Source organism: Echinococcus granulosus, assembly GCF_000524195.1.
Source record: "Echinococcus granulosus chromosome Unknown EG_S00060, whole genome shotgun sequence".
Taxonomy (NCBI): Eukaryota; Metazoa; Platyhelminthes; class Cestoda; order Cyclophyllidea; family Taeniidae; genus Echinococcus; species Echinococcus granulosus.
The window spans coordinates 348,910-376,402 of NW_020170440.1; the positions used below are offsets into that span (position 1 = coordinate 348,910).

The 27,493-nt window shown below is 43.9% G+C and overlaps 1 protein-coding gene across 1 annotated transcript; it reads right to left on the reverse strand. All coding sequences in view use genetic code 11, as the record gives it.

Moving 5' to 3' along the window:
- Nucleotides 1-299: 299 nt before the first annotated feature.
- On the reverse strand, nucleotides 300-25,545 carry EGR_06622 (Vesicle-fusing ATPase; the record flags this gene model as incomplete). Its single annotated transcript, XM_024495871.1, has 32 exons — nucleotides 300-448; nucleotides 1,136-1,302; nucleotides 1,542-1,755; nucleotides 2,196-2,349; nucleotides 3,273-3,442; nucleotides 4,154-4,322; nucleotides 4,574-4,887; nucleotides 5,550-5,741; nucleotides 5,780-5,944; nucleotides 6,016-6,223; nucleotides 6,272-6,468; nucleotides 6,512-6,704; nucleotides 6,925-7,125; nucleotides 7,577-7,857; nucleotides 8,530-9,045; nucleotides 10,776-11,073; nucleotides 11,518-11,741; nucleotides 11,928-11,968; nucleotides 12,303-12,499; nucleotides 13,056-13,202; nucleotides 13,272-13,308; nucleotides 14,422-14,498; nucleotides 16,529-16,701; nucleotides 17,728-18,052; nucleotides 18,170-18,265; nucleotides 18,941-19,149; nucleotides 19,215-19,368; nucleotides 19,797-20,071; nucleotides 20,421-20,696; nucleotides 25,016-25,158; nucleotides 25,208-25,323; nucleotides 25,357-25,545. The coding sequence occupies 32 exons, from the start codon at nucleotides 25,543-25,545 to the stop codon at nucleotides 300-302; spliced, it is 6,267 nt and encodes a 2,088-aa protein (XP_024349729.1).
- Between the last annotated feature and the right edge of the window lie 1,948 nt (nucleotides 25,546-27,493).

The window sequence follows — 27,493 nt, forward strand, 5'->3', positions numbered from 1 at the left end:
AAACTACCCACGAGACAAGTCTTTCGGTGACAACGGTGAATATAGTTATTCACGAACATGGACATTTACAATCCGAAAAGTAAGTCCCGCGGTGGGCATCAAGACACCGATAGACGAAGTGAAGAGAACTATCCTCTGGGTACTGGTTAAAACCTAGCATAAATGAGACAGGGACTATGTCAAAAATCTAATGCAGGCTTCCATTCTTTTGTCAGCTCAGAGGTCAGGCTTCTACTTTTATGCCTTCATGGATGGAGAAAAGGTCAGCCTGACAAGATGATGATGGAAAACAAAAAGATCTAACCTCCAAAGCTGTTGGCAATGTAGTAATTGACGAGATACTCCGTCAAGATTCCATTCACAGTTTCAAAGTTGGGCGGATCCCAGGATACCGTAATGCTGTGCTGCTGTGTGGAACAAGTGACGTTTGTTGGTGATGCTTGAGGTACTAATACGGGAGGTAAAAGCAAGGAGAGAAGAGTAAGCAAATCGGATTTGACAGGATCCTTGCATATAAAAAGATAAATCAGTTTACCGCCTCCAACCCTTGATGGGAAAAGTATTGGACGCTATACGTCTATATATGGCAAAAGACCTACCAAAATGCGGCATCTTTCACAGAGTTACAAAAAGGTGGAAATGTAGTCCACTTAGTGAAGGCATCATCAGCTTGTTAAATAAAACGCCCTCTCTTTACAATACAGTCTACCTGCCAGAGGGGGCATGCTACATGGGGCACACCCTACCGCAATTCTTAAAAGCTGAACCGCTTCTAACACCACGTGGAATCGAAGGTCCCTTTGGTGCGATCCAAAGTCCTCATCATCGCAGCATCTTCGTAATTGAATGGGGTTTCAATAGGCCCACCGGACACCCCTGTTGTTGATGAGATGGCAGCGGTAAAAACCTTCCATCCAACCACCTTAACTTATCCCACTGACAAATTTCTTAATTTCAGGTATGCGATCGTTGTGAGGAAGTAAATTCAACCGTTTCATAGTGGGCAAGTCCATTCACCCCCCCCCCCCTTTACCCAAATTGATATGCATTCCAGAGGCAAAAAATTCCCACTGGACAATGAAAAATCAGGCCAGGTGGGAAGACAGTTCGATCCACCAACAGCCAAAAAGCTTACAATCCTCCAAGGTCCGCGCCAAGACGTAGGCAGGTGGCGATTGGCCCTTGCTGTTGATAGCGATGATGCGGATAGCGTAGGCGGTGAATTTGGGTAGGCCGGTCAACTCGGTGTCTTGTTGGCGATGCATCAGGACACAGTGGATTTGACTGGATCCACTCGAAACACTGAAATTGCAGATGATATTATCTAACTAATCTGCACATTATGGATTGATGAAGTTAAATATTAACAGATCCATGAATAAAAGAAACCATGGATGGACAGAAGGGTAGGTTGATAGGTCGATGGTTGAATGGATGTTACTCGGTAGAAGAATGTTGAAAGCTGGGATGATGGATGGACGGATGAGCAAAATCATCCATTTGATTCCAAAAAAAAGCATATTCCTCGCACTTCAACAAACCTTGAATCCTCCGTAATGAGATCCCTCGGCCACGATATCCGTGCTAGGTCGCTCTGACTGCTCCCCACGAGGCTCTCATTCACCCGCTGATGGCACACCGAGTATCGATCCACATTTCCGTTGCGCAGCTCCGGTTTCGGTTTCTGCCATGCTACGTAGATCGTATCCGAGGCCGTTCCAGTTGCATTCAAATGCTGCACTGGACCTTCCGGTTCTAACAAATACAAGAATGTGATGACCACGAGAGACAATGAATGAGCAATGTAGTCATTCAACAGCAGTTAGATGGATTCATCTTTGAATGAATACATCAGAGATGGATGGATAGATTCAGGGTGAATGGATGAATTTGCAATAGCAGAACAAATGAATTCAGAGAAGATTTAAAATGTCAAAGAAAAGAGGGTGGATTAATATGGAAATAGATGGATCCGGGAGGGTTGGACAGATCCAAAATTGATTAATGGCCGAATCGACGAATCTGCGATGAATGGGTGGGTGGATTCGGGCTGAGATATGCGGATCAAAGGTGGATAGGTCTGAGGTGAACAGATAGTTGGATACAAAGTGGTAGCATAGATGGATGGGAGAGTGAATGGATGGCCTCAGAAAATGATGAAGTGGACGATGAATTTGGGAGAAATACAGACGTACTTGCTTCCTGTGTGGTGAGGACAAGGGAGTTCTCCAGACTGTAACCGACCTCGTTCTCTGCCTTGATAGCAATGTTGTATTTAGTGTAGGGCCGCAAACCGGTCAATGTCGCCTGATGTTCATGGGGTCGCACTTCGATGACACTGTTCGGTTTCTGTCGAGGTGGTAGAAATAGAATAGCGCGTGGTTAGGTTAATTGGTAATGTTTTCTTTAAAAATCCCTCTCCTTGACCTAAAACACACAAATCCTTTCCCAGTCCATCCATCTCGGAGTTCGTTACCCTTTTTGGACACAATAATCTATTCCCAGGATCACCTGCCTATCCATCCCAAATCCTCCTCTTCTTTTCGTATCCATCCAACTTGAATTCATCTGTCTTTTGATCTTGGATCTATCCACCCATCTTTTTGTCCCGAAACCCTCTGTCGTTAAAGAATCGTGTCAGTTGGGTTGACAGATAAGCACTTCATTCAACAGGGAAACCCCAAAAATTCATTTGAATTGAAAATTAAGGATAAATTGATTGATTGCCCTCCACTGATCAACTCGATAGGAAATCCAAAATGTGGGTCCTTAAACAACAGAGAAAATTCTAAGCACATTTGAAAGCTTTCTACGTCAAGGATACACTTCTAAACAGTTACACTATTCCAAGTGTACGAGATGGAAGCCCATGAGTAAGGTGGGTCTGCGTTCAGGTACGCTTTAGTGAAGCAGAAAGCAGTCAGCGCATTCAAGTCAACAACTGGAGCATTGAAGACTTCTAGGAGTCATAAACTAAACAACGATCAAAGCCGTGCGCTTCGCAACACCGGGGGTAATTTGGGCGCTACATTGGTGACAGCCCTGTGAATACGACCGCTCTCGTTGACAGTTCAAAGGAGACTAGGGTTTAAACGGGTCAGCCGTACAATACTAATTCAAGATTGACGTCTACAATTGATGGGTTAATCTATGAAGAACTGCAACAGACGGTTCAAGCAAGTAGCATTAATCGGTGGGCATATGTAGTCAGACAGATAGAAAAAGCCAAGCAGACGGGTGGATAGTATGACTTCAGCAGTCGAAAAACCTACACTCTGTCCAGAAATTGACTCTCCGGCAGCTGAATCCGCTTGATAGTATCTGATCCAGTAACGTCGAATTTCCTTATTGCCATCATGAGCCGGTGGTAGCCAAGAGAAAGAAACACTAGTTGCTGTCGTCTGTGAGCTGTTCTGCACAAAGGTTACCGGGTCGGGAACGGCTGGAAGGATAGAAGGGGCGCATGGAAGAATGTAAAAAATGGAATAAATGTTTAAATTACACCGAGATTTTTACATTACTGCCCACCATGTTTCATTCCAACGCTTCCTCTCAATTGTTGCCGCACATTTCCCACTTCCGCAAATCTAGGCAGTTCAACAGGATGAGGCACCGGGCGCAGGCGCTTATTGGTTGATCAAGCCCTTTTCGAGCCGACATTTACACAATGAATACCCACCGAACACTTCAAATTCGGCCGTTCAGCGCTTACATCTCATCGATTGGCCTCGACACTTCAAAGATACCCACACCCACGTCTTAACGTTTATACATGACAACACTGATCCTAGTGGTCCTGTTCCCAATCCACATCACACCATCCACTCCTTTTTGTAAACACTCCACCAGCACATACAACACCAACATTATCCTTAACGCCTAATTGATAGCCAACCTTTTGCGTGACAATGAAATTGCATCTTTCTGCAGTTACCGTCATTGTAACACAGTCATTCGCGAATATAAACACTCGCTGTTTTAAGGTGACAACGGAGATATTTACCGAGACACTAAAGCATGTGGTGCATGAATAGCTCAGGCGTATTGCACCAGAGCTACTGGAAGGATATTAGCCAGAGACTCGAAAGCTCCTGTTTGACTTGAAAAAAAACCTACGAAAGTAAAGTCCCCATTTCTTCACCTTTTCACTTACAGATGACTGTGAGACGGACAACCTGACGCACATCTACTCTGCGGCCTTCCTTGTCGCGATTATAGAAGTTGGAGGCATTGCACATGTACTCCGCCATATGGACGTCTTTCAAGGAGTCGAACTGAAGTTGGCGTTCGATGCCGCGTCCACTTTGTTTTAGCATAGAGACCTGAAGGGAAGAGGGCAGGAATGGAGGAGGAATATATTAACGTATCAGCTAGTAGTTCTGAAACGACAACAAGATTTTAGATGGATGTATGGATCGATGGATGGATGGATGTATGGATACGGGATCAGTGGATGGTGAATTGATACCTGATGTTTAAAAATAATATAAATGGACAATCTAGTAACTGACAAGGAAGCAGCCCTCCTCCCGTACCACTCAGTCTATCCGATTCGGGTAGCAGCTGTACCCACCTGTCTAAAAATCACGCCACTATCAAACCTCCCAGCCGCACTTTTCTGACAAGTCAACAGGTCGCTTGCGAGGACATCAGGAGAAGATGAGGCCAGAGCCAAAGCAGCATTCTCTGCATCTCCGTAACTGGCTGGAAGCACACAGGTCTGATTGATCAGCCGCCATTGGCTGTTGCCACCGTCGCCAACGCTGATTGACCGATAATACCAATCTGCTTGCAACTCATTGGCGTCGCCATGCACTACGCAGGTGAGGTTGAACTTGGAACCGCGAACTGCGTCAACGTCCTTAAGGGGCTCAATTCGTGCAGGAACTAAAGAAGGCAGTAGGATTGGTGGAGCCTACACGAGGGTTTCAATCCCTGCACATTACTCTCTTTGATGGTCCCCGTTCATCTCTGCCTGTATATATATCGCCCTATCTTCATACCTAATCCCTCTGTAAACTTTTGAAAGTTGAATATTTTCGCAACAATAGCATTCATGACTAGAACGTCTTCAGCCCTCGAAAGTCAGATTATAGAAGATGTGATTAGAAGTTCTGGAATTCGTCTACTAACTTCCGTCCTCATGATTCGAATAGAACACCCTTTATCAACAGGACAGTCACTAAGTCAACTCCTTAGGGTGCGTCTGCCTATCAATCTATCAAATGATAAAGACATCCAGGAAAAGATTTAGTAGTCCATTGGGTGCTAGATTCGTTCAAGGCATTGCAAAGTGTTACACGTAGACACTCTTACTGCTTCAATCGGCATCTCTTCATTACTATCAGTTGATGATTTTGATGTACTTAAGCCGTTCCATAGTTCCTTCCTTTTCGATTTGACTAGGCACCTCACTTTCCACACATTTCTTGAAGACAAAGATCAGCCTAGGTTCTTCTCAACTTTTAATAAATGAAATCGACGTCAAAATACCACAAATCCTATTGATACCCCACTAAGCCACTTTAATGGCCAAATAAGTAGCATACCGTGGATTTCCAGATTGACAGCTACACTGATTGGTGTAGCAGTGGTCGATTCTTTTGGTGTGAGGAAGCACAAAAATTTCCTAGGATCCGATTCTTCAACTTGTGAAATCACCAACGTTCCGTTCGACTCCTGATAGATCCGACCCTCTGTTCTTTCCGTCAGGCTGCCTAGTTCTTTAAAATCTCCAGTACCTGGGTGAAAAATATGCGGATGAAGAGCTAAAACGAACAAAAAACGCTGGAAAAGGTCGAATCTAGACACTCGCTTTCATCTGAGTACTTCCACACAATCATTGGAGTAAGTTCTGACGGCTTAGCTGTGCAATTGATGGAGATGTTTTGTGCTAGAGTCACATCCTGCTTATTTGGCGGCCGAATTTCAAATTCTAATTCGGCTGAAAGAAAAGAAAAACAATTCACTGGTATGCTCGATGCCTTCTGACGGCGAGGGTCAGATAGCACTTACGTATGAAAGTCACTCGAATAGGTCGTTCATCATAGCCCACTTCGTTCACAATCTTGCATGTCAGTATTCCTTGATGCTGTCGCTTATTCAATTGTTCAATTCTCACATGCACCACAGAATTTGGTCTTGCGTGCACAAACTGAGGTAGCTGACGTCGCAGACCCTCAGAGAGCGGCCTACGCTCTGTCTGATGCAAATCTGCTGCGTACTAGAGGGAAAGAGGGAGAAGTTAGAAGTCGAATGTGAGAAAGCCTACCGAGACCTGAAAGGCACCAGGATTCAACGGAGCATCGGGTGGAAGATCGATGACTTCGTCAGAGCCTTCAAGTTGAAAACGCCACCATGCATACCAGGGCTTATCAGCATGATTTTGCGTGGCGCAGCTGTATGTCAGACTCTGGCGTCCCCCTTGAACACGTTGAACCTCAGGCAGGTCTTGAATTCGTGGAGCACCTAAAAGGATGTAATCCCTGACTTCATACGCTGATGAACCTACGTGAAACCTTGAGTGTAATGGTGATATTATCAGTCATATCGCCATGCACTGCAGTGCATCGATAGTCCGCCTCGTCCTGCTCCTTATTCACCTCAGTGATTCGAAGAACTCGAGCATTTTCTAGTAGGGCGTGACGGTGATCAACCGGAATCCGCTCGATCCGTTGGCCGTTCTTAATCCTGTGCCATTGGAGCTTAAAACAAAAAGGTGGGAAAAAAGTTGGGTGCATTCGAGCGATAGAATCACTTCATTGGCAGAAGATCAACTGTGGGGGAAAATCATGGCGTCACATGGAAGCATGCCCACGCAATGACGCTTCAAAAATTCAGTTAGGTGATCCATTTGTTAATCCATTAGTGATACTATTTTGCCAAATTTTTAGCAAGCAAAGAAAAAAAATATAAAACACGCACTTTGGGTATGCCACTTCCGATAAAGTAGCATTTCAAGTCATGGAACCGTCCAGCAATGGCCGGTTTGCTGGAATCCACGGGACGAAGACGCAAAGGCGTGTCCAACAGAAGGAAAGTCCGGCAGTCAGCGGAGCCAAGAGAGTTGTTCGCGACTGCCCGATACTCACCACCATATTGCCACAATTCATCCCATGGTGGGACCTTTTCAAGAAGTGATGGTAGAAAAGGAAAGAATGATGGTTCAATCAAACATTTACATCCCCAGATATCGCAGATTATTTCAATGTACTTGTCAAATCATGCAGATTGTGGCGTCATCTTCACGGACAGTGGGACAAAACACAAGACTGGATAGGTTAGAGGCGGATGGGTATTTGATAAAATTCAGGATGAATTGATGAATGAATGGATAGAGTCGTGATCGATGGATTAAGAATGAATTAGTAGTTAGAATGGACGACTGGATCCGGGGTCGATACCCAGACAAACGATTTTATTCATGATGCAGGGATCAAGGATAGACAGGTGGATAAAAAGGTAACTAAATTAGCACATCTGGGACAGGAAGATGGATGAGGCATGAATCAATAGATGAATGGAAGACTTATGGAATCTTTAGAGAGATGGCACTTTTCCATCACTTTAAGCACACCTGGTTCAAATCGATCCTCAGCCGCGTAATTAGCGAGTAGGGTCGATGCGCGTCCTTAACCACCTCCGAGACCACCACGCCTTTGTCATCAGCCATCTCCACTTCGTGACTCAGTGGCAGATCATCTCGGAACCATCGAATTGTTGGCAGCGGATTGGCGGCAAAACGACACTCCAGTGTGGCATTCAAATCGCCTCGTGACTTGGATAGAAGAATCTGCGATGTCGCCGTGAACGCCTCGGCAGTTTCGGATGACTGAAAGACCCGCATTGGCTTCATTTCTGTGAGGGGACAAAAAGAATCCAAAAAAAGACAACTGTTAATTCCATTCCCTTGTATTTCCTCTATAACCTTGCCAGCACCAAGCAGTTAGTCCCTGGGATACCTGAGCTGCGCCTTCGTTGATAGCCTTCTCACCGACTCTAAACGTAGAGGAGCTAGAAGAACAATGTTATCATTAGAAATTCCATCAGACTATACACCAGATTTCCGCCCCTACAAATTAGTAAAATCTTAAGTCTTCTAAGTGTAACGCAACTTCATCATCACACCACATCATCGCTGTTTACGTCTCGAGGATGGATTGGCGGACGATCTCGATACATCTGCCAACACTACTACTATTATACGTTGAGGCGGCCAATGGAGTGCAGAAGTGCAGTGCCTAAGGTTGTGGTAAAAAGGAGAGAGATAATGAGAGCTAGTATAAAACGTTACGACATCCATAACAGTTGTGTGAATGGCCCCGATTTTGGTCCCTTTATCCACTTTACTATGAGGACGCTAAGTTTGCACTTCTATGTCATACAAATAACGGATAGCTTCAAAGAACACTACTTTGCGTCTGCAATACAGGAGTTGATTTTGTGAAATAAAAGCAATCTAAAAAGAAAAGGCATTCTAGATTTTAAACCTACTGAAATTTAAATAAGTAGCAAGTATGCATTACTCACTGCCCATAACTAAGTGTGAGGTGTCCTGCGCATTATCCACCAAGTCCCCCACTGACACTCTCCCCTCTTCCATCTTCTCTGTCGCCATTGGCACCTTAGTGACAGCTGTCGTCGCGGCAACGATCAAAGAAGACGAGGTCGAAGCAGCAGAAGACGACGATGATCCACGATTTGTTTTCGCGGTCGGTGTGGTCGCGTCGTCAGCCAGAGTGCTCTCCGCAACACACTGATAAACTCCCGCGTCTTCCAAACTGAAGGAATTGATTACGAGCCGTTCTCGCACCGTCTGAACGCCGCTAGTTTCGCGACGTTGAACGCTGTGACGACTGGAAGAGGACGAGGAGGAGGAAGAAGAAGAAGAGGAGGAGGAGGGACTGGACGTCAGTTTGAGAGGTTTAGCATTGTGTAGCCAGTAAATTATTTGATGTGGATAGCCGGAAACAAGGCACTCTAGCTCCACACGGGTACCAAAATCGCAGACCCTTTCATGAGGTGTGACACGAACATCAATTGGAGCTAAAAGAAGGATGATTCCAATCACAACCCGAATACAATCTCGATTAGGAAGGATAATAAGATTTGTAAGGGATTTAGTCAGCCCCTTTGTCCTTCCTGTATGCGTTGATAAAAAATACTCCCAGAGTCCTACGTCTTTCAACACCTTCAAGAGGCAACTTGAGTGGTAGATTGACGGTATTGCGCTGACATACCTGACATCCATTATCATCATGAGAAAAACGCGACCGCTTTCTTCAATAGTGCAAGGAAGGGTGTTTCCAGTAAGCAATTAAATCTACGTAGACTACTTTTGTCAATCTCGTGTTTTATAAGAAGGTAATTAAACAGCCGAAGTCATATGGACTTGGACGATTGGAAAATATTTACCTTAGACTGATTACGGTACTTGTGTGAGGGTACTTGAATCATACGAACAGGCTATTTCTTCACTGCATCTCCCGTAGTCGAATAGAAGTCAGATTAACTGGCACAGAGCGTTGGAAAGAGAACAGTGAGAGAAGAGGGAAAGATACTGAATATTAACGCCGTGAGGCGATTTTAAGCTCTGCCTTTAGGTAAGTGCTTCTAAAAATAGCGACTGACATAGGACATGCAGACTGTGAAAAGGGTAGTGGCGTTTAGCCTCGAGCATTTCAGAGCCCATGAATTTCTCTGCCCCATTGCAAGTTACAACCAAAACGAAGTTTCAAACACCATCGATTATTGACATTGCGATCAAAAGTTCTCTTCCCTCCATAAAAATTTAAAGTCAATCTACTCTGCCTGGCTGGTGCGGTTCTCAAAGCACCAACGATGTTGCGCTGACCGAAGTATAAGGGGTGCTGAGAGGGGCGTTGGAGGTGACGATCAGAAGAAAATGTAGATGCATAGTAATTTGATATCTGCTTTACTGTACACCTAATTACACAGGCTTCTCAATCTCCGCGACAGCGCTTTTGTTTCGACATCATCTCCAGAATGCCCTCAGCCCTCCCCTCCCGGGCAACAGTGAATTTTCTTTCATATTTGTAGGACGGATTACAATTTTGAAGATCTGAAAGGTTACCATGGCAATGAAATGGGAGAGAAGGGTAATGGAGACGAAACTGCGGATTTACTAGGGGAAAAGTGGTAAGTACCACAGGAAATACACTAACTATGGAACACCGTCCAAAACCTCCGTGATATTATTTGAAAACACAGAACATGACATAATGAGGGAGTGGACTAGGAAGTGGATGTGAGCGATCGAATTTCTTAATGCGTAGGGTCAAAGGAAGGTGAATGGATTCGTGCAGCCCATTGAATGTGATACATCAAATCCTCCGCAAATACTTCTTATCAACAGAGAGTATGTCAGAACACAATGGAACACAACGCCACGACCAAGTTCTGAAGTCTCTTCAAAGCGATGGAAAATGATTTTACTATGCTGCTGTGATGGTCGACGCAGCCAAGTAAATCCAGATGGGCACCGATGATGATACTCGAAACACGACAGAAATGACGTTAACTTTTAGCCCTTGGCAATTAGGTCTGAACGACGGTGGCACAGACACTCACTCTCTTCGTCTACGTATTCAGGCTGCTTCCAAGCTCGTACCTTAAAACCAATTCGTGAGTAACCCGTACTCCACAATTCACTTGCTACTTATGCGTCGTTTATAAGCAGACCTGATTGGTTACATCAGACGAAGTGCCAGATTTCCTCGAGAGAAAAGTGTGAATACTTTAGTCAACCAACTCACCACGAATCTTAAGGGTATACACCACCGCCGGCAATCTAGCTGGATAGGGAGCTTCGCAGGAATACTGACCAGCGTCGTCTATAGAGACGTTGATGAGACGAAGATTTCCATAGGCCCCCTGGACGAACTCGACCCGTGAACCCCAGGGTCGTGTTAAGACGGCTTTTTCCTCGATCGAAACTGATGGACTAAGTGGAACCCTCCCCTGACTTGAAGATGGAGAGGTCGGTTGCCAGTACCATTGGACTCGAAGACTCTGATAGCTCTCAACGACCCAGGGAAGTTCCACCGTGGAACCCTACAATGAAATGGATGGGTGATAATGGCATGTAGAAGGAGTACAGATAACGGTAGGGTTTTGTGACCACCGTATTCAACTAAGAGAAACCCGTCTATTCTTGATCTATGAAGCAGAAGATTTCCACTGTAGAGCATAGAAATTGATAAGTGGAAGAAGTTAGGACTTTCCCGATCCCGGTGGCCCCTTTTTAATGGACCTGTGCGCAAATCGAGCGCTAGATCGACTCCTTAATGTCCTTTTCAACAGGCACAAATGGATGCATCCGAAAGGATTGATAAGGAAATAAATAAGTGGGTGAGCAGATGTATGGATCTGAGGTAAATGAATGGAATAGAAATAGCCTCAGAATGATTGTTTCATGAGTCGTGGGTGTAGAAACCACTGGAACGCCCAATCAACTCTGCCTGCCCAAAGGCAGTTAATGAACAACAGAGTACCTACCACAATCACATCCACATCCGTGCTTTGACTGCGAACCTCCTCGTATGGAAAGAAGAACCCGAATGGCTGCAAATGACCCGTTTCCTGTCTTCGAATCTCCCGACTCTCGTCCACGATCGACTGCAACACGCACCGCACCTGCAGATCGGACAGATCTGCCTCCGTCACATCTCGAATGTGCAATTCTGGATAGCGGGTAGCGTTAATCACAGAGTAGCGATCTTCTACACGGGGAAAAAAGGCCGTAAAGAACAAATCAGACTAAGGACTGCCTTTCCACACTCATTCTGCACACGATTGTGTGATTGTCCAAAAACAAGAAAAAGTAGAAAATCAGGTAGTAATATAGAGGATGAAGAACGAGGCAGTATCTCCCTCCTTCCCATTTGAAAGTGCGCATTCTTTCACACCTAAGTTATGCATTGCCCTGATTGACCAGTCCTGTCCGCTTCTAAAGGAGAGGTTTGTTTTGACCACCTTCAAGGTATGTTGAGATCGTCTTAAAGGCTTGATCTCCAGAGGGAACCCATCGCGAACGATTCGTCTGGGACTCGCCACACACACATACACACACACACATACACACACACACATACATACACACACACATACATACACACACACACATACATACATACACACACATACACATACACACACACATACACACACACACATACACATACACACACATACACATACACACACACACATATATACATACATACACATACACCACAAGCCGAAAAATGATTGGATTCAGTAAAGAAAGGGAGTAGACTGACTTGCGCTGGACGAGGTTCTGCTCGATGACACGGCACTCCTGGGGGGTGAATCGCTGGTCCTCCTCCAACGCTGCGAGGATGTGCTCTGGCGTCGACATCATACCGACATGAAGGTGCCAAGCGAAGGCGCGTGTCAACTGCTGCTCCTCCATAGCCTCCCGCATGCTCGTCGTTGCCAGTACCAACATCTTCCGACCCTAGCAATCGCAACAATAACCCAGAGAGGTAACATTTGTTCTAACTGGCTGCGCGATCCTTTTTGGACTCACGCTGATGATGGGGTGGAGTTGTGTACAGCTAGTCCTTCCATAGTTTGATGACAAACCAACTTCTAGATCCGTACAGCATGTATTGGACTTGACCACGCTGATATGCTTTGCAGCGCCTTCAGAAAATAACTCAACCGCCGGACTAGTGGCGACAACAGGCAAGCTTACTCCAAAAGAACAACAATAAATCCGATTCCCGTTATTGCTTGGAGTTTCTAGGGGTTTTCCTTTTTAGGGCTAATTCTCTAACACTGAAATGTCGCGCTCTCGTCCACGTCTTCCTCATTGGGTAACTGCATGCAGAGATGCACGTTAAGTGCGCTAATGCTCACTATGAGGTCAAGGTCAATAAGTGGGAGTAAAACTGCTCCGAGTAAGCCTTGACGAAGAGCAAATTTACAAATATAATAATATGACAGATTCCGCGTAACCTCAATAACAGGGGAAATCGCACGAGCATCTCAGAGAAGTAAGCACGCCTTACCGTTGGCAGGGGCTGCGAGACAAGATCTTTGAGGGCCTGCACCATGTAGTTGGAGAAGCGCGGCCCCACGGGGTTGTACTCAATGAGACCCTCGATGTTGTCCACAATCACCACGCTCATTGGTGATTTGACTGCATCGTCAAAGATCTAAAGAAGTGAGAGTAAAAGACAACGGTTGACACAGCGAGCTGCAAAAAATTGTTGGCACTGATTCACCGAGCTGACGGAGAGAAAGTTCAAGAGATCGATCAACCTTCATTTAGACAAGCCAAAACCCTCACATAACAACACCAACAGATGACGAAGTGGGATTGTCAATAAATCAAAGCATCAAACCAGTAATTAGAAGCTGTAGAACATATTCAGATAGATATATGGTTGGAGAGCACTGAAGTGAAAAAGTGACAAGGAGGAACAGACGCAAAACCCTACCCCCACAGAACTACGTAAAAAATACATATTCTGTCCGAGTACTGTTTTCCGTCGTCTTCAGGGAAGTCTGGAGATGCCACAATAGATCAACCTACCTCTACAAGGCATTAAAAATGGGAAGATGGATTCTTAGCCCCTATCATCTAAACTTACTGCAGGAAGTTCCCCCCACACCCGTCAGACTTAAGATCCAGGTGGATCTCACTACATTCCTCGGATTACTCTCTTTTTCACAGAACCAGTTCAAATACGAAATCAAGTAAGCAACGTAGATTTTCCGTCAACAATTGACCTATGGCAGAGTAGGGAGCGCGTAATCAAAAAAAATTTGCAAAAGCCATAAAAGGCGAGAATTTTACTCCCGAAATAATATTAAGAATGAAAAATTTGCTTGAATAAGGGAGACGAAATGAAGGTCACGATATCGAACTTAAAGTGCGAATAAACCAATGACCACTTAACCAACCAAAGGATTTTAATATGGGACAAAATACGGCCTTCATTTTGCCCTCATTCCGTTTACGCAACAAGAAGTGGCAGACGGGAGGTATTTTGCCAAGTCAAAATGGTACGGCTGTAAAGCATACCTTACGCTTAGAGAGTGTAACAGAGTGAGCATTGTGGTCTCCGAGAGTCTTCAATCATTCATCACACTTGATAATTAACAGAAGCTACTTTTCTACGCCTCCGTTCACTCCACCACAAGCATCTCATATGTTGAAAATATGATGTCAAAATAACTCTTGCGTGATCGTTTGTAAACAGTGTTTGGTACTGACTCAAGCTATGATATTTCACCTTGACAGTTCTACGCTTTTTCCATCAAGAAAGGCGGTATACTTCCGCAGCAGCGAAAATGATAGAACTGAGACAAATAATAAAATCATGTACTACTTTAGTTATTTGTTCAACTCTTTCTTTTAATAACGGGTACCTAAAGAGCTCCGCCATTATGCCCCCACTCCCGGGCTGTCTGGCCTCCGGGCCATAACTGTAGCCCCCGTAGCCCTTCTACAAGTCGACAATACATATTCCGTCCGAGTATTATGCCTCCCTTCGTCTTCAGGGAAGTCTCGGATTGCTACATTGGTGGCAGTGGAAAGGACATCCATCTTGATTTCAACTGCTGGATGATGAAACTTAGCATGATGAAAGAAGTGCATATACTGAGGATGAGAGAAGGTGCAGTGACCTCAAACAGAGGATCCGAAAATGTCGTCTACCTTCAACAACTGCTATTAACGAATGGAGCGGCATTAGTCACAAACCATCTGGAAAAGTTCGCCACGGAGCTACGCTACCTACATGAAGATGTCAATTAGGAGAACAGGTGATACCACATTCACCTCTCTACCAGCTTAGTAGAATCCAGGTAGGTATGGTTAGGCAGCTGTGAAGTGCGATTACTAGGTAAATAAGCAACGTTCAAATCATTTGAGCTGACATTAGGCCAAAGTTCTCAGCTATTTCAACTGCATACGTGGATGGTGACTACCATCGTCTGGGAATTCACTTCAGAGATAACTAGATGAATTTATGAATACGAGAAAAAGTTGTGCTGATATTTTCGACCGCAAATGTAAGCGAGATGTTTGAGTTAGATCTATAAACCCAATCCATGGGGCAGATAATTGCGAACTTAATTCTAAGTAAGAGATCGGAGATGCAAAGAAAACAGCTGGACAGGTCTCAATGCATGAATTGAATGCATACCAGAAGAGGAATTGCCAATAAAAATTCAATGGAATGAAGCTAATTGACGAGGGAAGAGATAGTCCATGGGCGCTAATAGACAGAAACAAACTTACGGTAAATCCAATAACGAGGGACAACTATGCATTGAAGTAACAGACATTCGATCTTAATAAAAGATCCGACAAACGACTTCCTCCTACTCACTAATCCTCAAGGCTTCATGGCCATGGCAAAAGTGTTATCAGTGGTTTAACCCACCTCCCTTGATTTGAAATGAAACGTGCGCTGTTTAATGAATAAACGTAAGGGGAAGAACAGCAGAAACCGTGACACGCAAATGCTCAGGAAGTCACATTTGTCAGATCCATTGCAAGGAGTGGGAGGAGGGAGAGGAAGGCATGCAGTGCATGATTGGCCGAGGGAGAAATTGATTCTTGATCTCACAGTAGTGCGCGTCCGTGCGTGCGACCGCTAAAAGGCATTTCGGGGAATGCAAACGCAACTGCCACCGTCACTGCAACCATCTCACATACATACAAACACATGCTAGCGAGGAAAAGTTACAATATGAAAGTAAGCCATCAAAACACTGCCAATCATCGAGTATGCTAGAAATGCGTCATGAGGTTGGGAAAATAAAACTCACAACTTTAGTGGTAAATGTCATATGTTAATTGTTTGTTTAACTCTCAGTTTTGGTAATGGGTGACCGAGGGGCTCCGCCAATGTATCTCGGCCAAGCCGCCTGACCTCCAGGTTATGCCCGTAGTCTCAATTTCTTCCGTTAGATGACAATGCATATTCTGCCCGAGCATTATCTTATTTCGTCGTTAGGGAAGTCATGGAGCCCTGCATTTATGGCAGAAATCTTAAAAGACAACTATCCTGATATCAGCTGCTGAGTGATAAACGTCAGCGTGGCGAAAGAAGTGCATAAGCTTCGGATGAAGGCATATGTGACGACCTCTAACAAAAGGGCTAAAAATGTTGTCTACCTTCTGCAACTACCCCAGTTTCATGGTCTGCAGAAAAGTCGTTAACAACTGAAGTAGCGCTATGACTGTGAACCATCTGGTAAAGTTCGGTACGCAAGTGTATGCACTTCCTATAGGAAAATGTCAATGAAGTTAACACACCATATCCCCCGCTCACCTCTACACTAGCTGAAGAGAATAACTGCAGCTATGGCTGGGCTGCACTAGAGTGAGGAAAAAGTGGCAAGAGGAAATGGACGCAAAACATCATTCCCACTGAACTATGTTAAAGCCCATCCTATGTTACACGGCTCGGCATTTATGTCAGAAATTCTACCACTATCGATGGAAAGCCCATCGTCCTCGCCTTACAACCCGGTTCCCATACAGGACGAAACTGGAGATTCTGCAGAGTTGCCAAGAGGGATCAGTGACATTGCGGTCAGGTACCTTCTCACGTGCATAGAACTTCGATGACTGGTACGGCCGGCTCGTGGGTGCTTGTCTTACAGCACCGATTACTTTGGAATGGTTGATGCGGGAGGCTGAGGGAAGGTAGAGTTGGGGACGACGCTCAAAAGAGAAGAGGGGCTATGCAACAGGCTGAGAGTTTGTTTGGGTCTTAGTTTTGGTAAAGGGGCCACTTAGGAGATCCGCTATTCAGCCTCTGTAGGGTGACCTGGCCTTCGGTTTGTGCCAGTAGCCCCAAGCCCTTCTGTATGTCGACAATACAAACTCTCTCCAGGTATTATTTCTTCTTTCGTCTTCATGGAAGTCACAGGGCGTTACATAGCAACCTTCAAACGGGATGCAGATCGCACCACATTTTTGCAAATATAAGCACAAAACTTTTGAGAAAAACAGTTCAGCAAAAGGTATACCTAAAAATCAACTGCTTTTAAGTCAATTAAAGGAAAAGGTAAAGTTGCACATTAAATTAATGAGAAACCTCGATCAGGAAAGAAAAAAAACTTGAATTGAAGAGTAAATGTCAGAAGTCATCAAGCATGCGAGGCGAAAGGCAAAGTTAGTGTGCCAAAGGTCGCACGTTTCACTTGTACCTAGACGTAAGGAGAGATTATATACTCAATAGCAATCCTATTGAAATAACAAATCTTGCCAATCCAATAAAAGTTACTACTGCCACAGTCTACTTGCAGGTTTGAAATAAAGACGACTAGTCGTAGTTGCCTTGAAAAGGCTTCGCTGCATGAAATAAGTTGCTGCTAAGCGTCAAAAACACGCAATCGCCGTAAATCGTTCCAATGGTCAGACTGAGAAGTGTTTCAAGAAATTTTTCAAAAAATAACTAAGAATTAAGACACAGCAGTCTAAAATACCTTCATTTTGGCTCGATAATAACAGTAAATGTTTTCAGAAGCAGCATCAAGAGGACACGGAAAAGTAAGTTCACATGGGGATGATGACCACAAAATATTGCAAACATCTTGGAGTGAGGAACTTTAAATCTCCAAGGCACAATTAAAAGTGGCATTGAGATGGAAAAGATAGAGTACTTCGAGAGAAGTACTTGACACGAGAGGTCTAAAAAGGCATTAAGAAACAACCACTCGCCTTTTTGATGGCCATACACTTAGCAGTCTCCGTGTAACCGATCATCCTGTGAGAGGTGACTATCTTAACGAAAGGGAAACCAGAGCGACGCGCAATCTCCACCGCGAGGGCGGTTTTACCCGCCTTTGGCGCTCCCTCTAGTAGCAATGTGATCGGCCGATGAGTTTCGGGCGCTGAAGTCCCACCGCCACCAATCCCACTGCCGCCTGCTGCACGCACCGCCAAATCGCCCATGGAAAGAGCACGCGTCACTGGCTCGCCCCAGTTCATGAGACCGCGCGGCGCGTAGTACGCCAACTCCTCTTCCGCTGTGCCAAACATCTAAAGACAGTCAATACAAATTAAAAGTCAAAGGATACGTGTGTGTCGGCAACAGTCCACATTTTGACATTTGGATGACTAATAAATTAGCATCAGCAGAAATGCATAAGAACCCACCGGTTTGATGTCGTTCTCAAGGGCGTACATAAAATCGGAGCGCTTGATGAGGAGCTTCTCAAAGGCATCTGGATCGATCTTCTCCTTGCCAGAGGGCTGCAAGACAAAGTGTAATGCCTTGAGGATAATCATTCAGTCAACTTAGCCAATAACATATCATCTATTATGGGCCTCCAGCTAATAAAAACACTTTAGGGGAGATGAAATGAACAAGAACATGATTAGCATAAGTTAACAGGCGGGATCATTGATAACATCAACAGCATGTCAAGTAGTGTGTGCGTGTGAATGAGCGCACCTACTCCATTGCAAGAGCAGAATGCATTCAAATGAGTACGCATTTTAAAACACTTCAATAGTCCTTTTCACCTTTTCTTAGAGTTAAATTAAAGCCAACATGGCTTTAGATTGTAAACCATTAGCAACTGCAAGGAAAATTAATATCAGCTTGAAAAAAAACTGACTTTTAAAAACAGTCATGAAGAGAGAGAAAGGGAGACAGGAAGTGGTAACGCCCAAAGCATCGTAATTTCCATGGAAACGTCCAAACGTATTGTGAAATAGGCTTTAAAAAAGGGGGTCATTGGAAAACCTGTCAAACAACTCTACGTAACTGGAGACTACTAAACTGGTTTAAAAAATATATGCGTTAGGGGCCACTTCATCAGTCTTGGAATAGTCAAGCAAACTATCAGCAACAAAACCCTCAATTCACCAAAAGACATATTTGAAATGAGTTCACAAGGGTAAGCAATTCATAATTTTAATTACCTTCACAAATTGGTACATAGCGGTGAAGGCGGCAGCCCGGCAGAGGCCCTCAATTTCTGCGCCGCTAAAGTTCTTCGTTCGGGCTGCCAGCTCCTTCAAATTAACATCGGAACTAAGTTTCTTTGAGGCAGCCATTTTGGCCGTGTGAATCTTGAGAATCTGTAGACGACCTTCCTCATCCGGCAGCGAGATCTCCAGCTGTATCTGTACTTAAAAAAAATGCAGTCAGTAACACAAATTTCAGTTGTTCAAAAGATCCCCTTAGTATTGTTACATGCCTCAAGACGACCAGGTCGAAGGAGGGCCTCGTCAATCATATCGCGTCGATTTGTCATACCGATAACGAGGATGTTGTTAAGCTGATCCACACCATCCAGCTTGGTGAGTAGTTGATTCACCACTGTATCGTGAACTCCTGCACCCGAGACCTGAACAGAGTAAAACAGCGAAACGATGACTTACGGGGGTACCTAATTGTGGTCTTGTTAGCAGCAATAACACGATCAACATTTGGGCAAGCGTTCGTCTTCTGCAAATCACTATGGTAGCCTCAAGTTTAGCACAAACGTTCATCATGACCCGCCATCTACAGTTATTCTGATTGCATTCACAAATTCGACAAAATATTCCGGAGTACATCGTCCACCGAGAACGCTTTTCCCTCGGTAAAATAAAGTTTTAAAGGCTCCATGCAACCGAATAAGTTTATATTTGACTCTACAACTCCAGCTATTACGCTATGCTGCTAGTCTTCCAACCGATGTGACCGGATGATAAGGCTATCTCCAGACTCATAAGCACCATAACATCTTTGGAGAGAGATGAAACCATACAAAAATAGCGGATGGTGACTCACAACAGAGCCTCTGGTCTTGCAGATAGCGTCAATCTCATCAAAGATGATGATGTGGAGAGCGGAGTGGGGTCCCAGTCGCTTCTCCTCCTCCTCAGCATCCGCAAAGAGTTTTCGGATATTGGCTTCCGACTCTCCGACGTACTTATCGAGGATGGACGGTCCATTAACGATCTTGGGCTCCCGTGCGTTCAACATCTTCCCGATTTGTCGCGCCATCAGCGTCTTGCCCGTGCCCGGTGGGCCGTAGAGCAGAATGCCTCGCACGTGTTTCATGCCTTAAAAGACAGGTTCTGGTAATAAGTTCATGAGCCAGTAGCATCCATTTAAGGGTTATAGCCACGTAGAATTTGGGATCTAGAAGTTAAACTCGGATTCCTTTAAGAAGGCAATTACCTAACTGTATCGTTCGCTGGATCTTGCATCAATTTAATTATGCCGCCTACAGGTTACAAAAAACACTTATCGTCAATGCATCAATTTTCGCAATTCCTACAATCTCCACATATACTTCAACAAACTGCTGCACTACTTCTTGGTTGAAAGTCAACAAAACAAACGATAGCCACGTCAGATTAGGCTTATTAACTGTTGAAATGAAGAGTCACCAGCTAAGTAGCCACTAACCGAGTTGTTGAGATACCTCAGGTGGGAACATGCGGGAGGCGAAAGTGCGGCGGAAGATTTCTGAGAACTCCTTGTCCAAACCGCCGATGCCCATTTGAGCAAAGTCCCAATTGGGGTTGATGATGCTCATGGTACCACCGGCACCACCACCGTCACCGTGCATTGCCTTGCCGATGAAGAGAAGGGTACAGTCGGGCGCACGCTCCCACGTAACTATCGTATTACCCGTCAGCAGACCAAACTGACACTTCTTGTCCCCCTCCTTCAGAGAGATTGCTGCAAGACCAGAAAGTACCGAGGTTGTTAGAACTACTAATTGCCCATTCAGGAATAACTGTAAAGAAATCAGTCTACAACCCTCACTAAGCAAAGGGTCTTGTTATAATTTCTCCAAGTAAGTTCAATGATGTCCGATAATTTAGTTATATGTATAAGATATCCCATAATCTGGGTACGAGTCATGTCTTTTCCAGAAGATTCAGCAAGCAGTTACTAACATTAGGAATTGGCTAAAAAAAAGCAGTGAAATTCAAAATTTAAGGAGACGTCAAAGATTACAGCAAAAAATAAGTTAGTATAGCTGAACTACCTTGAAGGTCAGTTGTAGTCTAAAAAACTGGCAAAAGCAATAATTCAGGAGTGCAGATGATTGAGGAAGACCCAGTATGAAATGCTATTAGCATAGCGGATACTAGAGTGCCTTTAAAATCACTTGATGGAATTAGTGCCGCATTTATGTCGGTTCTGCTTCACAGTCCCTTCCATTAGAAGTCAGCTAAACTATTCAACAGGACTGGAATCCAGAAAACACTTCCTCGATGAACTGATGTTAATATTACTCCACCTATACCCCACACATCAGCGGAACGCCAAAATGTAGTTACTTGATTTGGCATGCTACTACTAGGGACTGATGAAATTTCGTAATGAAACCTTTGGTGAGTTGTGTAGCAAATAAGATGACAATGAAAGGGCTGAGGAGATAGACTGACCAATAGCGAAAAAACAGGGAGCGCCTCCAAATGCGCACTTGTTCTATAATATCCTGCACGATCGCCACATGCCAAAGGCACTTCCAAAATCGGATGGCTAATTGGAAAATTATGCAAATAAGCACGTTAATTTTTATTCAATTGTAACACTAGTTGTTTGACTCTCGGTGTTGGTGACGGACCACTTAGGGTCCCCGCCCTTGTACTCTTGCCGGGTGACTTGACCTCCAAACCATGATAGTAGCCCCCAAGCCCTAACGTACGTCGAAAACACATATTCTGTTCAAGTGTTATATCTTCTTTCGTCTTCAGCAGTCTCACGGCGCTACACTGGTGGCAGCAGAAAGCGAACTTGATCTTGAAGGACATTTGATTTCCACTGTTAGGTGATTAACCTAAGTGGGGCAGAAGAAGTGCATATATTACGAGTGGAAGAGGCTGTGACGACACCTAGCAGGTCTAAATGTCGTCCGCCATCGGCAACTACCCAAGTTCCGTAGTCTACAGGAATGCTATTAACAAATGAAGCGAAGATGGCCGTGGCCGTAGATCATCTGGAAAAGTTCGTTACAAAGTTGGCAAGCGTACGACTACAAAGATATCAATTAAGTGAACTCACGATAGCTTCTCCATTTTCCTGCTAGCTGGATAGAACCCAGATAAAAATAGCTAAGCAGCACTGAGATAAAAACTGGCAAGGAGCAATAGACGCAAAACTCTACCCCCATGGAGCAACGTTAAAGCCCGTCATTTGTCACATTTTTAATGCAGCTCGCAACAGGCATGTATGACGGCCAGTACATTCCCATAAATGACGGTACGCCAGGCCCAATAGAATTAAAAAGAGGGATCAGTGAAGTTGCGGTCAAGTATCTCCTCGGTGGCACGGAAATTCGATGACTGTCACGGTTGGTTCGTGGATGCTTGTCTTAGGGCACGGATTACGTTGTGAAAGTTGACGCGGGAGGTTGACCAGAGGGATTGCGGGGGACAAGGCTCAAAAGAGGACAGAGATTACGCAACCCCATAATTGTGCCTTTAACTCTCAATTTTGGTAACGGACCAATGAAGGGTTCCGCTATTTTACTTGGCCTCCGGGCCACACCAGTATACCCAATCCCTTCTGTACGTCGGCAATGCGTATTCTGCCTGAGTATCAGGACTTCGTCTTGAGGGAAGCCTCAGAGTGTATGCTTCATTTTTAAAGAAATGATAAGTTACACATGTGTTACCTTTTTTGTAACTGTAACAATTAGTTAATCTTATTTGATTACGCTATTTCTATCGAACTCGTGACAACACAACAAATTTTGACATCAGTCAGATGGCAAAAACATTTCGTACTTCGTTAGCTTAACACCAGTTCTCAATAACGGCAATTAATAACTGAGAACAAAGTGCGCTGCCACTGGCAATTTTGAGAAATGGGGAACAATAGAGTGCGCAGACTGCTCAGAATTACGATGAACATGCAGATGTGCAACTTCGCCAAAGTGGATTGAAAGGTGGGTAAGAAAAAATACTGGCTCTATACATGACCAGCTCCAATACAAACAGCAAAACTTCTGCAGGTAGATAAAAAGCCGCATTTGCTTCAGTGCTTCATTTTCAAGTCGATGACCCCGACAATTTTAACGGTTTTTATGCGGTGTTGTGAAAGTACATATTATGATTTGTTAATACTGTTTTTAGTCATCATCTTTTCAAAAATAATCCATGTCTTTTCCTCAATGAGATTGAAATATGCAATAAGTAAGTGAATAAAAAAAGACGATTTGGGAGGTCATGTTCTAATGCTACAAAATATTGCAAAAGGCAAGAAAACTGAATAAGTAAACTCGCTCCGGATGCTTCAAGTGAACAATGACCAAGAGGAAATTTTACTCAAGGGTAGTCTTTTCTTCACGCAATGGCTACGCATCGTTTTCGTTCAAAGGTTTCAACCAGACATTCAGGGAGAGAGCACATTCATCAAGAAAGCTGATGAGCTCAAATGGACCTAATTACTCCACTGTCGCTGATGAATGTCGGATGCAACCGATTGGGCAGAATCACTGGGGTAGAAGAGGCAACTCAATCATCTTGACGACCATATTTTGAACGGGCAAGAAATGCTATCCGGTCTGGTAGGAAAAATTAGAATAAAAAACTTCCTACTACCAAATCTACAGACCACGAAAAATACATTGACGAGCCCATATCTCACCCTTGAACATAAGAAAGCCGAAAAAGTTATTTGAAACCTGCGGTCATTTCCTCAGACAAATTTTGTGCCGTCAAACATCAAATGTTGAAAAAAGTTCATAAAAATCTCTGAGCACCGCCCTTTCAGGCTAAAAGAAATTTGTGGTAGCAGAAATGATGGACTAAACTCCCGACAAATATGACGAAATGTTCCATACCAAAGCTAACAGTGAAGGTGATGGAGCAGAAACTAATTTGCTAGCGAAAAAAAACCAATTTAAAGACTCCAACAATCTCTCTTTCAATGCACTAACATTAACGCTAATTCTTAAGGAGTGACTTAATTTATCGCCTCTGAGTATCAATCCAGCTGGCTATTTCACTAACTGTTTTGGGAAAGACTCTTTTGACAAAATGCCCGACGAGCTAAATGTCCAGGAATAAATGTATAAGAAAAAAATACTACCCTCCTGAAAGGTGATATTCCTGACAAAACATAGTTGACCCTCAAGGGGGTAGGGAAGATTATTTTGGATTGTGAACGAATTCCCCAGACACCTAGAGTCTTTTTCGATCCGAGCCCCACAATATCAATTGCCAAATTAATGAATTTAAGTCATCTTGCAAAATCCTGCAAAAATACCAGTCAATCACTTCCTTATTCAAAGAAGAGTATTACTTTACAAATAAAACTAAATGTGCAGCAGTCATTTGAGAGAGTGATGTTCACTATCCATACACCAAGGCTGATTGCGAATTCACGCGTCAAAACATCTTAATTCAGTAAAGTAAATGAACTTCATTCTATCAAAGTAAGGTTTTGACAATTGGTAGATAGGTGATGGAATATAGGATCGCATATTGCCCCTAAAGTTAGCGGTCCACATTTTGTAAAAGAGGCTACTTCTTCTGTGATGAAAATGAAAAGAATTAAGAACAGTTTGAAGGGATAGGTCATCGCTTCGCTAAAAATCAAAGTAGTGAAACTGATTTAACTCGAACGATGGCTATCACAGTAACAATGATACAAAAATGCACACCAAAAATGTTAAACACTTAAAATCATCTGAAGTAAAGATATGGATTCATGAGACTTCCTAACATCCAGTAGTCTAGTAATTCTGAGAATGCAGATGACCGCATTAGATCGACCGCAGCAAAAATACTAAGTTAGGCCGATTGTCAAGCCACAACACTTTCTAAACGATCTTACATAGTGTATTTCTTCCGATTAAAGCAATAGAAGGGATTAAATCAATCTTGACTATGAAAGCTGATTGTGGTTGAGTGAAATGCACCGAATCCAGTTTTGCGTAGAGTCAACCACTTTAGAATAATAACCCGATGTCCAAAAACCTCAGTGCCAAGAAAGGTGACAACAATGAAACTCGTATTTGCGCCTCCAAAATTAGAACGCACCCGAGAGCGACTTGACGACAATGGAGAGAAGGAGTTGGTCAAATCTGAAGAGAAGAGGTTGTCCAACGGTTAAAGGTAGATCGCCCATGTGCATGGAAAACTGTTGTGAGAGGATGTCCGAGTTTATGGGGTCCCGTGGTCCCCTAAACGGCAACAGCAAGAGCTGTGATTAAATAAGGCGGCGGAACATACGGTTTCTTCCCATACATTTCAACAGTGAAGTGGGCTAGACTAAGATAGGTGTCCGGCGAGATTTTGCAGGGATCAAGGCTGAGCGTCTGTTCTAGCGAAATATTCGCCCATTTGCGCTACAGAGGGGATAAGACAAAAGCGGAGCCTACCTGAGCTAACCCGAAACCAATCTTGCTCGGAGGCACCTTATCGCTGGGGTCCACACGGAAGACGTAGGATGCCACGCCAGTGTGAAGAGTGCTGTAGCGCAGTGTGTCCGCGTATTCCCGACTATTGATGAAGGCGCGATTCGTCAGGGACATTTCCTCTGACGGAGCTTTAGTCGCTGTCAAACGCATCTCCACGGACCCACCCTTTAGGTTTCAACACCAAAATATCTAACAGTAAGGAATTGGAAACAAAAAAACGGGAATTCAAGGGTGAAGTTAAATAGTGGCACACCGGCGGAACTTCCAGAAGGGAAACAAGCCAATGACAACTGGACTCCACCAAGGAATAGAGAACATACAGAGTTTCAAGCAAATAAGCCAAATAAAGGTACACAAGGCGAAATTCACTTTGCGGTGCTTTAATAAAAAATGATCGGGGTCAGAATAAACAAAAATTAACACAAGAATGGACGATCGACGGAAACAGTACCAAATACACTACATTCCGGTGATCAAGATCTGTGCAAAATTTACGTGGGTCTAAACAAGAAAACCTAGAATATAGTCACCTTAACAGAACCTACAACACGGCCGAAGAAGTGAGAAAAGGCAGAGTTCATAGAAAGAAAGCCACAGACCCTTACTCGTCAGCGCCCAAATTTCATGTAAGCGCTCCCCACACCAATAGGTAATAACAAGCATCCAAGGCCACCCAAAAATATTAATGGTAAAACTAAACTAAATAAACCTAAACAACCTAATTTGTAGATTACTTGCTCAATATTTGTAGCTTACTTTGGACCTCACAAAATATCTTGTGAACTATTGCCTACGCGTTTTCCGTCGTGGGATCTGCAGTCATCCCTGAAATTGTAAAACGGTGTACTAATACAAGATTTTGTATTGTTAGCTTAAAGTAGAGCCAGGCATCAATAGCTATGACTGTAAAGTAAAAGCTATGGTAACTAAACAACACGTGTGTTTGAATGTAATGCAACAGTTGCTTATCTCCCGGTTTTGGCAAGGAGTTGCTTTTGACTTAGCCCTTGTACCACGCCAGACAGACTGTTTTTCGGGTCGTGCCAGTAGCCCAAATACCTTCTCTGTGCTGAATACATATGTTCTGCCTGAGTATTATGGCTTCTTTCGTCTTGAGAGAAGTCTCAGGGCGCTACATTAATGTGCATCAAAGCAAACAGCCTGTTATTGCATCGTAGTAAGTGCATACAAAGTCAGATGACACAAATGATTAAGTTTAATAATATGCTTCCGTTTCCACCCCATCAAAACAAAAACCCTATGCTCAATTGCAAGCAATCTTTTGCAGATATTGGACACAATATTAGGGTATTTAGACGACATAGTAACTGAAATTGCTCTACTAAAAGAATATTCTCACTAGGGGAATTTTTATGCAAACACCGACCTAAGTACATTTTGCTGAATTTTTAGCGCATTACCCTGGTCATGTATTAATGGCATTTCACCAGTTACTAGTTTCTTGGAAACATGCTAAAGATGATAAATGTAGTGCTACACTTTCATCGCATTCTTTTGCATATGTCGTGTGTGGAGCATAACGGAGGTGGCAAATCTACTGTCATGGGAAATCATTTTGCTCCACTTTCTGGTGCATTCAAATAGCAATTATGACAGCTTACATGCATTGTTTCATTTTAGTTTGTAACTTTACCACAAGGCAGTTGCAGTGTTCACGCAAAACTTGTTTGTGACGTGCACTCAAACGCACACACACATATCCATACTTTCCTCTCACAACCAAACAACGTGCAGCACCAATCACCAATTGCAGCGGCAACAGTACCAGCAGAGGCATCGCAATCAATAGGCTTTAAGGCAGGCAAGAGCACTCTCCGTCTTGGCACTCAAGGAGTCTGGAATGACCTTTATACCTTCGTATCTACCTTTTCACTTCCTGCGATTGTGTAAGTCTTCCACGGTTTTCCTTACATCCTTCCCTCCTCCCTACATCTAATAGTTTCCAGGGTCACTCTCTCTGATTAGATGCAATATGTGCCAAAAATTTGGAAGCGAAACTCAAACAAAGGGAGTGCGTCATAATTTGAGTAGCTTTTTAGTGCTTCATGTAGTTGCATTCCTTCAGCCAAAATACACA